The following is a 17,559-nucleotide window of genomic DNA, read 5'->3' as shown; positions in this document are numbered from 1 at the left end:
GAAAGATGCATTTTGCTTTTTTTTTTCCCTGTTGCAATAATCCTACAACTCTAATGTCATCTGTTGCTGTCTGGAAAAAAAAAAGTTTGGTTTTATTAATAAGTTCCATCAAAAGTTTTTTTCAGATGCTCTAATACTTGTAAAAAGAGTCTTCCAACAGAGTAACTTTCTTCAACCTAGCGGCTTATTGACTGACAAGCTTTCTTACAGTATCTGTTTGACATCTCATCCTAATATTAGTTTTACAGGCACATTCACATTTTAGGAAATCACTGTATTCTCAATCTGAGATGTCACAAGTGTCTCTTTCTGCAAGTACTTGCCCCAGAAATGTTAGCTAAAATGTTTTTTCTAACAGCAGCCCTCCTGTTGTGTCGTACTATTTAGTTGTCATCCAAAAGCAGCTGCGTTTTTATGAACGTATCTTAATAAGCCGTGTCCTGAAAGGCACCAGTATCTCTCTGCTCCTCCCTGAGATCACATGGGGGTACTAGGTGGTCATCTAGAGTACTAGGTATCAGTAAATCAAGGCAAATTACATAAACACATCAGTTCACAGTTAATAACATTGTACAAATGAGTTGTAGAAAGCAAGACAAATAGGACAGACATTTGCATCTATTTCACTCTGTGTTCAAATAAGAGGTGGGAAGAAAACATCACCCAGGGGCCAGAGCGTGGCCCAGCATTTGTTTCATACACTCTCAGCCACAGCAGGGTTGTTGGGGATGACAGTGGACAGTGGTAAAACGTACAGGTGACATGTGATTACGAATAGTGTAGCCAGCCGGTCTAGGGGAGTGATCGTCCCTCTGTACTCGGCACTGGTGAGGCTGCATCTTGAGTACTGTGTTCAGTTCTGGGCCCCGCACTTCAAGAAAGATGTTGAGGTGTTGGAGCGAGTCCAGAGGAGGGCGACCAAGCTGGTGAAGGGTCTGGAGGGTCTGTCCTACGAGGAACGGCTGAGGGAGCTGGGGTTGTTTAACCTGGAGAAGAGGAGGCTCAGAGGTGACCTTATTGCAGTCTACAACTACCTGAAGGGAGGTTGTAGTGAAGTGGGAGTTGGCCTCTTCTCCCGGGCAACTAGCGATAGGACAAGAGGACACAGCCTCAAGCTTTGCCAGGGGAGGTTCAGGTTGGACATTAGGAAGAATTTCTTTACAGAAAGGGTTATTAGCCATTGGAAGGGGCAGCCCATGGAGGTGGTGGAGTCACCATCTCTGGATGTGTTTAAGAAAAGACTGGACATGGCACTTAGTGCCATGGTCTAGTTGACAGGGTGGTGTCAGGGCAACAGTTGGACTCGATTATCCCTGAGGTCTCTTCCAGCCTGGTTGATTCTGTGATTCTGTGTGATTCTGTGATGCAACAAATGAGTTTGAAAGTCCTCATCACCTCAGTAAAGGAACAGTTTATTCCCACGCTCAGCCTGTCATATCTGTCTCTCTGTGCTTATTTCACTAAGTTTGATTTAACACGCATACACCAAGTAATTATGTGCTGCAAGTATATGTGACGTGAGCATTTCCCCTTTCTATGTCATTTTCTCCAGATTATTGGAACAATCCCACTGATGCCTAATCCAGTCCCCTCCAGCCAGGCGGCAGGTGGAGGTCAGGGACTTCAGGTGCAGCCGATAACTCCACAGTTATTGACCAACGCCCAGGGTCAGATCATCGCTACCGTCATCGGCAACCAGATACTCCCAGTGATCAATACCCAGGGAATCACACTATCGCCACTCAAACCAGGCCAGCAGGTAAAGTGTCTGTAGCCTGAAGGATTATCAAAACAGATGTGCAGAAATCTTCTACTCCTAACGGACTCTGTCATGGCCTTCCTAAAAACTCCCACTTCTTTATCATCGTTAATAACAAAAGATGAATTCTATTATACATAGTATATTAATGCATACTATATATGTAGTTATAATATAATGTCGTATTATATAATTTGTTTACACATTCAGGTGTTATCCAGTTATTCTTTTTTTTCTTTTAAAGGTCAATATGGGGCCAACTGAGAAATTTTCTGCAGTAAAAGCGCAGTAGGAGTATGAGACGGGAGAGGCCCATCAGGCCTATAAAGTTCAATTCCTTGGTTAGTGGTCACCTAGTAGACTGGGGTTTGAAATGTTTTGGAACGTGCAGAGAAAACAAAGAAAAATACAAAAACTTATTAGTCTTCTTCACTGGAAAATCAGATATGATTGTGCATATTTGCATAGACAGAAAGTATTTTTAGGGAAATTATTATTCAATGTAAGGAACCAGGTAGTTCACAGACTTCTGGATGGGTGCAGCAACTTCACCGAGGTCCCAAAAGATTTCTGTAGTTCTTTTTATAGTACTCTAAAGTCCAATTCATTAGTTTTGTCTACATCTGTGGAACAAAGAATTGTAGTGCCACCTTTTTTCTCTGAAAGATAGGAAATTGAGGATGGAAAAGACATCAAATGTGATTACCAAAAAGGTACTTATAAAAGTGTCACTCACTTAAATGTTCAGCTTAGCATTCCTGTTGCTGGTAGTGCTTGCTTGGTAGTCCTCCCTACACCTCCAGCCACAGGTAGCAGCCTTTTGTATTTTTCTGAGATTCCCAGTTCAGTTCCCCCTGAACTCCAAATTGATAATTTTTTTTCAAATTTAGAGATAGAGAGACAATGGATCTCTAAGGTGACTTTTTTATTTGTTTTGAAAATGTTTCACATCCAAATGGTTACATTCTCTTCTTTCCATCCTATCCTCTGTGGTACCTAGCAGAGGCATTTCCCAAAGCACTTGTCATTTATCTAACTCTATTTTCTTTAATGGGAGCAGACTTATACTACTGGCAAGTGCTTTTGCAATTGTTGCATGTACATGGTTTTAAACAAAGCAGGATGGATGGGAGGGTGAGCTCTGTGTTCTCCAGCAAGGGAAAGCCTGACAATGCAATAAGAAACTCGGCAGTTTACATTTGGTTTCCTGGGGGCGGTGGAGTAGGGTGTTTCTTTTTGAGTCAGTCCCCTAAAGAGATTAGATCTTTCCCTCCTTCATGGGGGAAGCTCCCAAAAAGCATTGCAATCCTGAGATCCCATTTGAAACTCATGAAATTTAAAGTAACAAGGAGGATAGGGGTCCTGTATTATTCCCTGAGACCTTCTCACCCGCAGAGCAACACAGCTTCTGAGTCATGCAGCAAAGCAACCTCTTCCAGGCAACATCTGCCAGTAGTATCAGTGGGCAGAGAGGGGACAGAGGTGTGACCTTTCTCTGCACAGCTAGTGGCACTGGGCTCACATAAAGGGACAAACTGCTGCTGAAGGCTGCAGCTTGATGAATGAGAGCAGGGGTTTGAGGTAGAAAGTCCCTGTTTAGCCATATCGTGCTGTATTGTACTGGTTCACCCAACCTGCATGCTCATGTGCCACCAACAGCTGGCACAGACTGTCAGTCAGCAGAGCTCTGGGTATGTCCAAGAGCCAAAGATGTGCCTCATATTGTGCTGGTCTGCTCAGGAGCGCTGTGTGAGTGGAAAACATGATTTTGCCAAGATTGGTTTCGCAGGGTCCAGTCTGCGCCTCTCACACAGAGTCCTGAGGTCCCAGGGGTTGCAGGAAGGGCCACCAAACAACTCGGAGCCTCCTTACTTGTATCTGTTGGAACCTGATCAAGACCGTATTTTTGATAGGGGGTGGGGGAAAAGTAGTGCAAATACTATATGAAAAAATAGTACACATTATCATTTTTATAGGGACCACAGAAAATTATTTCTATGTATTTGTGCTCCCTCTACTGGCTCTTCTGCTTTTGCTGAGGAAATTTTGCCATTGATTTCAGTGTGAGCAGAAGAGAGGTATGAGCGCCAGATTCCTCATATGAATAATGCTGATGGGAAGTCAAAAGCAATTGAGTACTATACAAACTGCTGTATCATTTGAGAAGTAAATGGAATTACAGAAGCTATAAGGAGATCCTGAATTTACCTTATTGCCTGGGTAAGACTTCACCAAACTGTAGTGTTTGGCTAATGATAGCACATTTAGTCATAAGTTTAAAACCTGGTTTTCAGAAAAACTGTGTGCTCAAACTCAGAGGGCTCAGCAGGAATTCAAACTATTTTTGAAAACGGTGTCACACTGCATTTGGTGTCTTGTAACTTGATGAAAGAAGCTTCAGAAGGGGGAAAGAAAAGTACAAGACAAGTTTGGGGAAAGTTTTGAGAATGTCACATAGAAATAAGTGAGGAAATAAATAATGTAGTAAAATGTTCCAGTTGCAGATCATCCTAGTTTAACTTTCAACTTGTCACTTTCTTGGAAACCAAGTACTGCAGGAGAAAGAGAGGTGATTGCAGGCAATGATAGTAAGCTGCTGCTTGTTAGCTGAGTCACAATAATTGAGCCCGTGTAGCCCGTTTCAGTTGTGAAGTAATGTGTGCTAGTGCTTACTTTTTGCCTGAAGACTTAAATGCCTCAGATATTGTTTTTAGATAGCTTTACTTATGTAGACTACGTGTGTTATTTATTCATACAACCTTTTCGAACCTGACAGACTAAAACCTCAATGTCTCCTCATGGAAATGAGTTCATAGATTACTTACATGTACTATAAAGCAGTGCTTCTTTTTTTGTGTTGTAAATAGGTTGCTTTTTAATGTACACAAGCAATTCCAGTGCAATCCTATTCCTCTATTTTTAAAGAATAAATAGACGTTTCTGATTTATGTTCTGTACTACCCACAGCAGGGATTGTTCCTCTTTAAATTACACTGAGTAGTTAAAGCTGTGCTGTTTTCACTGTTTTCGAGGATTTTGCTAATCTAAGCACCAGCATCTATGCACACACTGAAAATTCTCCTAGAAATTATCACGGCTTTCTAAAGCGAGCAGCTGTTTGCACTCCTGTTGTAGTCTGCATCCTTTTTATCTCTGTTCATAAAGTTTTTCTTTGCATTTAATAATTTTCACTGCCCATCTCCCAACCATTTCAATTTCCACACTAATCTCTTGGAGATTTTGTGATCAGAACTGAATGCCATGATCACAGTGTGGATGTCTCACTGTTTTACATAATAACGTTATAATATTTTCAGCATTATTTTCTATCTTTATCTCAATACAGCCTAACATCCTGCTTTTTTCTAACTATCTCTGCTCATTGAGCAGGTTTTTCAATAACCAGATATATCCACCTTGATATATCTTTGCTTCCCTGACTGTTACCATGAAAGTCACTAAAATGGTTACTTTTAATGTGAATGACTTTGCACCTACCTACTCTGTATTTCATCCATCATAATGCTCCCCCGGTGTGTTGTAAACAGGATCTGTAAGTTGTTCATAGTATTCACATGTTCATCCTGCTGATTCAACTTCACCATTGTTCACCATCTTTTCTTGCTGCTTGCTAAAACCATTCAAAAAATTTGGTATAAACCCTGTGATCTCTACTTGCAGTCTCATTTCTTGAAAAAGGATGATTTATTCCCTAATTTTATGTTTCTTTTTTAAGCTGTTTATATCTCATAGTAGAAGAGTACCTTGTAACCTTAACTTCTGCACTTCCTCCATGCCTCTCAGGAGGGATTTTGTCAAAATCCAGGTTGTATGGCTAAATGCACTTTTTTTTTCAAGAACAGATGAGCTTTTTGTAACAACTTGTTAGCATCGTTATTTGCTATCAGATTTTAAAACCTTTCTCTTTCATATTAAATGTGTTCTTTCATATCGTTAACACCACATGTTATCACCAACACAACTGACAGAAGAACTTGAGCCATGAATTGGAGCCTTATGAAATTTGGGAAAGGGTTCACCTTGCCTAACTTAGTCATAGAGCAGTTAGGTATCTGGTGGAAGCTAGTTAACTAGATTTCCTGTAGAGACAAAGAGCCATAGACAAGGAGACATATGCATGTCTAATGGGCAACTCAAGCTGTCAAAACAGAATAATTTTTAGATAGATTGAATCTCTAATAGGTATCTTAAGGTATCTATAGTCTCCATTGATGTGAGAGGGGCCTAGGGTAGCTATTTTAGAACAGACAATTAATTCTTAGATGAGTGAAATTAGGTAAGAAGAATCCAGCTGCCAGTGATCACTGGGGTTCAAAACACATTCTTGTTTATGCATTCCTTAAACAGCTTTCCTAGTAATTGGTGTTTTCATAACTATTTGCTTGCCCACACAAAAGTAACTTCTACACATTATATTGTTCTCCAGTGTACCTCATCAAGCAGGTTCCCTTCTTGTTGTCTGGCTCTTTCCTTCTACATACTAGATTAATTAAATCAGGCTTGTAGTCCCAGTTGTCCTCAGTCTTGTTTTATCTACACTGCCTGACGGAACTTTTCATATTTCATAGTGTCTTATAGCACTACCAGCTTTGGGCTTCTGCCAACTCTAACACAATAAAACGGGCTACTAGGCAGCATTTTCTTATGTAGCCAGTTCCCCATCCTCATTGTCATTGGCTATCATGCTCCACATTAACTGTTGAAAAGATATAGACAGCTCTCAGATGGGTCTGTGGTCATTCTTGTACATCGGCTTTACAAATTTCATGCCAGACATTTTCTTTCTGCAGTCTCAACCTACCACATACACCCTACCATCTCATTATCACAACTCCATGCAATCTCTTGTTTTCCTCTCCCATAAAAATCTAACCAGCTCTCAATCATTTTCTCTCTCCGATGCTCTTATTGCTTTGATGCTGTCTTGTTTTATAAGAAATGCACTCCTCTTTCTCTGTGTTTGAATATAGCCACTAAACTGTTGTCTCAATCCAACTTTGTTTTGCTTTTGCTTTTTATATGACTCTCAGTGGTGAGGGTGACAATTTTTCTCGCTTCTTTCTCTTTTCCTTTATCATCAGCATTGCATAATTCCACTTCATCCATGGATAAAATTACTAGATTTTTGGAAGTCAAGATTACCAGACTATATACTAGTGCAGGGGACTACATCAGATTTCCCTTGCCACAGTATGAGCACTTGACTTGTAACTTATGTCTCTTCCTGACCAGTTTTCTTTGTGGCATCTGCACTTGTAGGAATAGGATATCTCAAAAAAGTCAATATAACTGCACCACACCATTGGGAATAGGAAGATATCACCACACTACCTGTGTCATTCTAAGGAACTGAGGCATAAAGCACTGTTCCCTGTTATTGTTACCTTTGAATTATGCATTCACCTACACATTTAAATCTGTTACTGTAATATTGACATGATATCATTCCTGTTGGGGCTCAGAAAGATGACTGATCCACCTGATTTGCATATAAAATTATATCTTCTACAGAAGCCTGGCTGCATCCTCAACCTCATTTAGTGAGCTGAGAGACCTTAAATTACAGTGTATACTTTGAACGTAGTTCTGATCCCACAGACAGGCTTTGAAAGAACTTCAGCAGATGCTGTCAAAGTCCTACCCCCAGTTATGTCCACAGCACACCAGCACTTCCTTGCTGTTGTCTTCATTTTGAGCTGAGTATGTGCACAGCCTGTGTGAACCCAAAGAGCTTTTCTATGCTACGTTTTTTCCAAATGTACCTATTCCGTCAGTCTAAGCAGTGTGTATAGAGGTCCTTCATACTATATATACTATACTATATTATGCTATACTGAGAGAGAAGATACTTACTAAGCATCAAATAGCTTTCATATTCAGATTCATATATTTACTTGGATTTAGTTGAGTAAGCTAAATGAGGGTGATGGGGTACAATATTTGGGAAACATTCCGGCAGAGTTGACTGTGAAAGCAATTTGGCGTGAAGTATGTGGATATGCATAATAACTTATTCTCTCCATTTGCTAGGACATTTAAGAAAACGTTTTTGAAGCCCATGCCTGGTCATGCAGTATGAGTAGGTTTGAAGACAGACTTCCTCTGCCATGGTGCTCTCAAATCACAGAGCGGCCATAGCGCACCACTACTCTTTCTCAAAAACAAATGTATGGCACATTTTAGGAAATGTAGGTGGAGCACAGCACTCCACTTACGGGAAAAATGGAAGCATCAAACACTTAAATTACTACTTCTGCCAGGCATTATCGTGGCATTTCAATGTGTCTGGGAATGTCTTTTTACATCAAGGTGTTTATTTTTCAGCACCTTCCATGGACTTTAGTCTTTACTAGAGCTAATGTCCATATTTCCCAGGAAGGACTAGCTGACATCAGAAAAAAATGAAAATCTTTATTTGTATTATAATTGTTTAAAATGTATTTCTTGCTTTTTGTGCCACTCAGTTTCATCTCTTCTGCCCTTTTTGTTATACTTGTCTTTTTCACCTCTGTCTTCTCTAATTTGTTTTGTTTCCTCGTCTCTCAGATTTCCTTTTCACTGAATCACAGAAAAAATAGGACTGGAAAGGACCTGAAGAGGTCATACAGTCCATCCCCTCCCCCTAGGCAGGATCAGCTGTCCCTGTATCATTCTTGACAGATGTTTGTCTAACCTGTTCTTAAAAACCTTCAGTGATGGAGGTTCCCTGACATCCCTAGGCAACTTGGGCCACTCTCTTTAGCATTAGAAAGGTCTTCCTGATGCCTGACCCTAGCCTCCCTTACTGCAATTTAGACCCATTACTTTCTTCTCCCTTCCATTAGGGCCATATTTTGCCCTTGCTGTTTGTCCAGACTCTCTGTAAAACCAGTAGCAGTTCTGTTATGATACAGGGCAATATTCTCTCAAAAGTTTGTTGTTTATTTCCACTTAGTTTCTCTTGGCTTATGCAAAATACCTTGTTACTCTACCACTATTATGTAACTTTCTGGATGCAGGGAACAACATTGCTGATCTCATAAGGAGATCTGACTCCAGTCAGCCATCCCAGGTGTAGGAATAGCCTGCATACATAATTGAAGAACAAAATTTAGTCTTGCAGACCTAATTCATTCTTCACCTCTGCAATTATCAATCAATACTACCTTCACTGTTGACAGCAGCATGTAAAACTGATGTAAAAGAAATAAGAATCAGGCCTTTTGCATTTTTCAGTTTATTCTTATAAAGTATCATGCTGCACTTTATGCTTCTCATATTCCTCTAGCTGTAGTGTGCATACATATATTTCTGCCAGATACTGATCAGTGTTGCATACAGTCATCACTCTCGGTGTGTCTACTATATCCACCTACACAGAATGGCACTTACAGCAACCGCTTCTGTAATTTCTGTGCCTCCTTCTGTCTTTGGATGGAAAATGCACAACAGTAATAAATATAATTCATATCATATGTATGTGTCCAAAATTGGGAAAAGTCAGGTATTGCAAGTTTGAATTGATTCTGTCATCTAGAATCTAATTCATAATCTAATCGTCGCCTCTCCTTAAGGCTATTTCTGGAGTGGAAATTGCAGTGGATGAAAAGAGAGAGAGTATTTTAATGCAATTTCATGACATAGATAACTATCATTGTTCTTTAAGCAGGACATTTACAGCTTAACCATCATGTCTGTAAAACAGGGGGTGTGCTGGAAATGATGTAGGGAGTTAAAGATGGAATCCTCCCTCAGTCCCTGGTCAGGCCTTAAGGTGACTCTTCAGCCCCTCCAACCCCCTTGCTCCCTTTTCCCTCACAAGCAGTGAGTTAGAAACCAACGATCTGTAAATATCCCTTATATATTGCTGTTACACCGAAGGTCACTGTGCATCCAGACTTCACTAGCCATATCCCTTTTTGCCCAGCTAGATTTTGAGAATTTCTTACATTCGTCCAAAGATTTCTGGACGTCTGACAAGAAAACTGCCAAGCTTCTGGGTATCCCAGTTATTTTAAAAATACGTTTGTAAATGCATTGTGCAATACATGTGCAGAGAATCAAACATTTCGTAGATTAACCAGCATACTGTGCATGTGCTACATAGTGGCTGTGGCTGTGTGCACGTTTTGCATGCACAACTGAAGAACGCAGAATACCCTCTCATTCTGGTGCTTCCTGGAAGCAGCAAATTTATTGTGTACATGCTCAGCAGTTGAACTGTTCCGGGACTAGATGTGTAGCATGGCTGGAAAATGTTGGATTTGCCATCTGTGTCTTACATGATCATGTATTTCTCCCTGAGAAATACTGATGGGAAATAGCATAGAATCATGAAAAATTAAGGATGGGAGATCAAGGTTCAAGAGATTATCCAGTCCACTCTGTTGTTCTCAGGCAGAGTAGCTGTTCCAGGATTTGTCTAACTTACTCCTAAGCTCTCCGATAGGAACTCCACAGGTTCCCCAAGCATTTTATGCCAATGCCTCACTGCCATGTTAGACAGCTTTTCCCAGCATCTAATTTGAATCTTCCAGGTTATTGCGTCTCATTGTCTCTGCTATAAAATGTAAGACAGACTCATTCTCTCCTCTTTTCATTAGCTCTGCCTGTATTTGAGGCAGGCATCACATCCCACTTAGTCTTCCCTTCTTTAGATTAAACATGACCTGTTTGTTCCAGGTGTCTTCATAAGCCTCAGATAAGTCCCAGGCTTTCAGCCACTCCAGTTAGTCCAGATTTTTTCTGAAGTGGGCATGGTGCCTGCCTTGCAGTGGTCTCTCCAGTGCTTAGTAGAAAAGAAGATTCTGCACATGCACTGCAGACATCACTCCCACTCACACAGCTTGGTATGGGAGCTGCCTTTTCTTCACTTTTGCAACACCTTAGCATTGCTGCTGGCATGTTCAAACTAACAGGATCATTTTGAATCCTAATCCTGTATTCCAACCTATCAAAAGTCCCTCCCAGCATGTAATTGGCATGTAGATTTAGTAAGCATATTCTCTTCTCCATCACCCAGGTCGTTAAGAAATATTGAGTAGCACAGAACAAGGACAGACTTCTGTGAAGCACCACACACGCACACTTCTGTTTCCACAGATAGATACCTGTCCTCTCAGCTTTGTTTTCCAACAACTTTTGCATTCATTCTGCAGCAATTTCATCTAAACTATGTTTCCCTAGGTTATAAAGAAAGTCACACAAGGGAGCATTGAGAGACTTGTAAAGTCAAACCACCTACTGCTTTTTCCCTGTTCGCAAGGCCAATTACCCTCTCTTGGAGGGAGATCAGATTGGTTTGACACAGTTTGTTCCTAACAATCCATGTTGTCTGTTGCTACCTTGTTTTCTTGCGGGTGCTTACAAATTGTTTGATTATTTTCTTCAGTACTTTTCCACAGGTTGAAGTTTAGTTGACTAGACTATAATTTTGCAAATCTTTCTTTTTAAAGATAGCTACTACATTTGCTCCTCCGTCCTCACAGATAAGCACAAACATCTTTAAGACTGTTCCAGATAGTGCGAAAGCATCTAACTCATCCAAATACAATACTTTTCTTCCCCCACCTAGGCTGAAATCTTTAGTTTTGCCAGAGACTCCCTCGGACAACAGACCCAGAGCCCAAACTCTTGCTTGTTTCTGAAAGATGCAGTCTGGAGTGATGTGGGCATAATGGATGGGCAGTCCATTTCTGCAGGGTTCGGAGGAGGCCAGCCCTCCTAGTGGACTTCTTCCCTAGGAGAAGTTATAAAAGTAGATGTTCTGGGTTGGGACCTCTCTATAGATAAAATCCAGCCCTTAGTGAAATTTTTTTGAAGATGCCCAGTGCTTGCATGAGTCTGAAATCTGGAAGCCTTTCAATCAGCTTCTCAACTACTATCCCTTTGATAAAGTGCCAGTTTTCTTTTTTAGAATGTGCTTGATCCAAAAAAACTCCTCGAGATGATAAAATGGTTTTGTTTATTGATCCCTAAGGAAGTCAGAAGAGGCTAAAACTGGTCAGATAAATCATTTTCGTTATTATTAAAGGGTAACTCAAAGTTTCCTGCTTCATTTTGTGTTATCATTCCATGTGGGAGGTAGAAAAAGGAGTTGTAATTTTTTCCATTCTTAAACAGACCCATAACAGGAATAATGTCATTAAAATTATTCATATGTATTCCACAGAAAAGTGTCATCTTGGATGTGATCAGATACCTTTATCTACTATGCCATACAATTTGTTGTCTACTTAGCATCAGTCATTTCTGTGTGTTCTGGGAGCATATCATATATAATGAGAGTATTACTAATGAATTCAGCTCCTTTTCTGAAGTCATTTGTTCAGTTAAATATCAAAAGTTAATAACTCATCCTCCTTAGAATTCAAGAAATAGATTTAAATTACTGACTTCAAGCAAGGCCAAATAGGCCTTTATCTTTCCCCCTTTCTGAGAATGCAGATAACAGCTGTAACTTAAGAGTGATGCTTTTTAGTTCATTTTTGCAATCTTTTTTGATCAGTATCAAAAATCAACGTAAAATAAAGGTCTAATAAGTAGCAGTCACCTGAGTGTATCAGGACTATATTACTGTATTAGTGGGCTGTGAAAGGGCTGTACTGGACTACTAGAAGCCAATTCAAAACTGAAAGGTCCATTGTGTACCTTCATTCTGTAGAGAGACTGCCCTTTGAATTTGCTGGGAGTTTATGTAAAAAATCAGTACCAGAGAACGTTCCTAGTTTGCAATCCTACGTGAAAGCTTATTATAGGCAGAAGGGATTAATGGTTCTTTCCTTTCCCCTAGTGAACGACCAAAGACTTCACTGTTGTAAAATTTGTAAAAAAAATTTGTGAAGCCAGATTCACGTATCACAGTGTATCATTTGCATCTACCGTACTCACTAGGCTTTTTAGGTATGTAATACTTGTCACAGTCCTGATGTGAACGGGGCTCAGAAATTTCACTGTGTGTTTTAGGCAAGGACACTTTATCAATTGAGAAATAAAATTTCAACATTTTGGTTTGTTTGCTAGATCTAATGTCGTAAACCAAATTATTCCCTCCTGTAGGAAAGGGATTTCCCCCCAATTTATCTTCTCTTCCCCACTCCCGCTCTTCTTGGTGCTGGTCCTGCAGTATGAAAGGATCTCTCTGAAACAATGCTCATTTATATGAGAATCCATGTAGGGAATACAAGTCTGACTTCATGAGTCAGAAAACAGGTAAGGACACGTATTTATTAAAACATAAACAATGCTGCTGGGAATGTTATAGGTCTCTTATCACCCATTTCAAGCAAGTGTTTAGCTTCTAATTAGATTAAGCATCTGATTAAACTGAGAAAAAAATGGAAAGTCAGAATTCAAAGGAGCTCAGATTGCTCCTGCTGTAACACTGTCACCTGAACTAAGTCCATGGTATTTAACGCTCCTATGGGATTTCTTCCCCAGAGGTAGATGGGTGAGATGGTGCATTGAAAGTTTCCTATTACTGCTTCGTTTTCTAAATACCTATTTTTACGTTTTAACATATAGCTCCATCAGCCCTCCCAGACGCAAGTGGGACAAGCAGCCTCACAACCCAATCTCCTGCATTTGGCTCACAGTCAAGCATCTATGTCTCAAAGCCCAGTGCGTCAGGCTTCCTCTTCTTCCTCCTCATCCTCCTCCTCTTCAGCTTTGAGTGTTGGCCAGTTAGTCAGCAGTAAGTATTGCTCCCTGGCTCTCCTTAATTCTCCCCTCTGTTTGTCCTCCTCACTGCTGAGTTTCCTGATCTGCTTTCCCTCCTTTTTTTTCCCATATAGTAGATTGTGTATTGCTAAGTAGAGTGACTCTTACCAGTGAGAACTGCTAAGTGCTGTCATGGATGGGGCTTAAGGTAAACATGCCCTGAGAAATCGTAATGAGTGCTAAAAATGGTCATTAAAATGGTAGCAGCCATTAATTGACTTTTGAGGGCAATTCTTGTAACTAAAATGTAGTTTATGTTCTTTGGAAATGAGAAGTTTTTGAATCAGTCAATATAATGAATTATATTGCTCAGAATTTGGTGGGCAGACAGATCCTCCTACTTTTGGTTAGGCTGCTTGCTCATTACTGTTTGTTTGCTTAGTTATTGTAGCAAACCATTTTCCAAACCCTAGCACTACACAAATCTAGGGCAAGAGACCTTTCTTGCCAGGAAAGGCTTGCACAATTTAAACAAGAATGAACTGTAATGCGTGGGAGAGGAGAGAGAAGCACACTGCAGTGAAATAACTGAGTTTCGGTGTTAAGCTTGTAACAGCTGACCTCCTGACCAGCCCTTTCTTCCAGATCACACAGTTCAGAGTCTTCGCTATTACCTTATCAGCATTAACTTTGGTCTTTACATAGGGAAAACAACAGGTTAAAAGTATACATAAGAAGCATTAACAGTTTTTGTACATCTGCAAAAATCTGAGTGTATTGGATGACCTTGTTCAAAGATACTCCATGTACATATTTCAAGTAAACAAACAACATAGCTCATGCCATATTGGTAATGTAAAATATATGACTGATACAAGCTTATGAAGGGCTTGGAGAAACTGTCATGCAAGGGAAGATGTGCAAAAATCTTGGTTAGATTATTTCAGAGATTGTTTACATGGAGAAATTACTAGCAGAGAAATAGTGGTTAAATTATGCTGGTATAACTCCCAGTGTGAATACTTTTATTCTGGACTAAAAATATCTGCATTGGTAGCTGTAAGTACATAAAATATATAGATACAGATATAATTATAGTGATATAAATATACTGCTATTGCTCTGTCAGTAAATTTTCTCATGTAGACAAGCTTGTAGGAAGAAGACAAATAAGAGGCTTCATGTTAAAAACACATAAAGTTACCCCTTGTCTATGTGGGAAAATTGACTAAAAGAGCTAGCGCAGAATAAGTTACTTTTCAATGGCTAGTCCAGAATAGCCTCCCTTGTGGACATTCTTATTCAAAAAATATTCTAGAATATCTATTGAGGGGTGCTCTACTGCACAGTAGTTATTCCAGTCACTTTCCCCATGTGGATAAGCACACTACACAATAAAAGCAACATGGAAGAAGCCCTTTTAAGTATACAGGATAAATCCATCAAAAGTTAGGAGATGCTAGAAAACAGTTGCTTGTTCAACTGTCTGCAATTCCTCTTAGAACATGTATTTTATAATGATATACATTGTGATTAAAATAACACAATCATTATTATTTTCTCATCCTTCTTTCAGCGCATTCCCAATGGAATTGTTCTAGGGATGCACCAGAATTACTAATGCAACTGGCAGGCTACTGTCCCAGGGTTTGTTCCCTACTTGATTCACTAAACTGTGCCGCAGTTTGTATAGCATTTGAGGTAGGGAGCTGCAGAAGGGTGAAGGTGGTCTTGCTTCAGGCAGTAGAGGGCTGAGGAGCTGAAGCTTTCTGTCTGCCACATAATTCCAGTGTAATGGCAGAGAAGTCACTAAAACAGATTTTTCAGAAGTGCTCCCTCAATATCCAGCTTGAGAATCTGGACTTTAATTTACAGAAGAACCTGGTACTCACAGTTACAATTTTAAGTGCACTTTCACTGTGGAACTGTATAAAGAACCATTTAAAGACACAGTCTAAAAAATCATCTCCTACTTGACCTAGACTGGGTACCCAAAAATGCTTTTTCCCTTAATATCTGTCCACTTCTCTGTGAATGAGAAGGGAAGACCCTTATCTTGCAGAAACACAAGAAAATAAATTAAGACTTAAAAAACCAGAAGAGCTCAAGAGGAAATTAATAACTATGTCTTTGGTGAAGAGCTTTAATAGAGGTCTGGGGCCACACACTGAACAAGTGAAAAGGCAATACATCAATCAGTTCCTCTGTAATGAAGCACAATTCGTCCTGTGCACTGGATGAGGCAGGGGTCTGAAGAAAAAGAACTGGTAATCTGGGGCTCAAAGACTATGCTACACTGTGTTGTGGGCTACTGTAGCTCCAGCATTTTGTAGCTTCTGAGTGTTTATTTGTGCAACTCTAAGGATGTGCTTTTGGCTCCGTTTTTTGCTTGGATAAATTTTAAAGTTGTTACAAAAGCAGAATAGTAATGTGAGTCAGTCATATGGTGATATAATACTTATATTCATAGTTGGAAATATGAGGTCTTCTGTCAGTTGAATGGATGCAGAAGCTGATAGGTTGTGTTATCATCTTGTTGTTCCTGCGTTAAAAGGAATAAGACACATGCTGTGTTCATGGTTTTGGCTGGTAGCGGAAGAGTATGAGGCACAGGAATATCAATTTGGAGAAGAGAGGGAGATACATTAATGAACATAGACTTTCTACTTGTTCCTCTCAGGCTTGAATCCTTCCACCACTTGTCCTGTTCCAGTCCCATTACTTCCTCACACCGTTCTCCGCACAATCTGTGCTCCGTTTGCCTCCACGCTTTTCTTCTTCTTGCCTTCTCCTGGCAGTCCTTTCTCCACAGTCCATCATTCCTCGACTCCTCTTCCCATTTCAGTTCCCCTCCAGCTCCCAGTCAGTATCTGTCCCCAGACCATATCTGTGTCCCTTTTACCAGCCTTTCTGTTAGGCAATTTCTGTCCTCCTCTACCTTGTTTTATCACTAGTGCTTCCTCTTTTTCCCTGTTTTCTTTCCTCTGCCACAGTGATTACTACTCTCTGCACAGTCAGACCCTCTCTCCCTCCACTCCAAACTGAAATTCCTACTCCTTAGTAGTCTTCAGGTTTTTTTTCCCTTTCATCATTTCTTTTTCTTCAGACTCAAGGCTAATTTTTGCCTCTGCATCCAAATCATGCAGATGCCACACTCACCCTCCCTGGAAGCCATCAGAGGAATGTGGAAAATGATCACCAAGAAAAGAGGAGAGTCAGTCTCTCTGTCTTTACTGACGTCCTGGCCCAAAGCAGGCCGGAGTCACAACCGTAGGAAGGGGGAGGATCTTCTCTATTTATCCACTTCAGCCTTAGGCTCAAGCATCCTCAGTACAGAGAAAATCTTAAAGAAAACTCCACACAGAGGTCCAGCAAATCTCTCCTGAGTAGATATGAGCTTTGGAGTCTCACCTGCTTGGACTTGTTGGAGACAGATTTTTACTTGGGATGGCAAGAAGCCAATAACTGACAAAAATCGCTATCTCCCTGACACCAATCAAGGCCATGCTTCAAGTTGTAGGGAAACTGAAACTTCTTAAAGAAAAGAGGTTATTATATTTTTTTTTTATCCCAGGCAGAACAACATGTTTCATTATCCTAATTCTCAGAAGTAGTTGACCTGAAATTTGTCTTATAATGGCAAATGCCAGGCAAACTTAGCCATAGTCAGTACCCTACCTGTGATGATGAATGACACAAAGAAGATAGTTGAAGTGCTTCTCCCTTGCTCAAAACAGAAGAAAGCTCAATTAAATCAAAGGGGGAACTCAGAGTAAAGAAAATACTTTTCATACAGTCAGACTGAGGAAGGTGATGTGCTTGGGAATTAATTCACTGGGACTCATATCATAAGAACGTTCCAAAGGGAAAGGCTATTGATAGGGATCTCCTGTAAAAAAAGCATGATGATAATTATGCATAAAAAAAGTTGTGGACTTGTTTAAAATTTATGTTTCCGGCTGCATCCAGTCCCTAGCTATGCAAGATCAACAGTCTAAGTAGTGTGAGGGGCAAATCAACTTATTTCTGCCATTTACATAGCATTATCACACAGACAGAAGTAAAACAATCATCTCGATGATCTTTGATGGCTGTCCATCATATTCTTGAGAGCATGTAGCCAACCACAAACAGGAGCTAAC

At 40.2% G+C, this 17,559-nt stretch overlaps 1 protein-coding gene across 1 annotated transcript in view; it reads left to right on the top strand.

Annotated features, from left to right (window-relative positions):
- POU6F2 (POU class 6 homeobox 2) overlaps positions 1 to 17,559 on the top strand; it is a 320,392-nt gene that overhangs the window by 293,770 nt on the left and 9,063 nt on the right. The window contains exons 7-8 of the mRNA XM_068405256.1: positions 1,553 to 1,759; positions 13,283 to 13,451. Coding sequence (XP_068261357.1) covers positions 1,553 to 1,759; positions 13,283 to 13,451 — 376 coding nt within the window. The remainder of the gene's footprint in view (positions 1 to 1,552; positions 1,760 to 13,282; positions 13,452 to 17,559) is intronic.

This window comes from Nyctibius grandis, chromosome 7, assembly GCF_013368605.1.
Source record: "Nyctibius grandis isolate bNycGra1 chromosome 7, bNycGra1.pri, whole genome shotgun sequence".
Taxonomy (NCBI): domain Eukaryota; kingdom Metazoa; phylum Chordata; class Aves; order Nyctibiiformes; family Nyctibiidae; genus Nyctibius; species Nyctibius grandis.
Note: the sequence above shows the minus strand (reverse complement) of the source record. Positions and strands in the feature narration are given on the sequence as shown.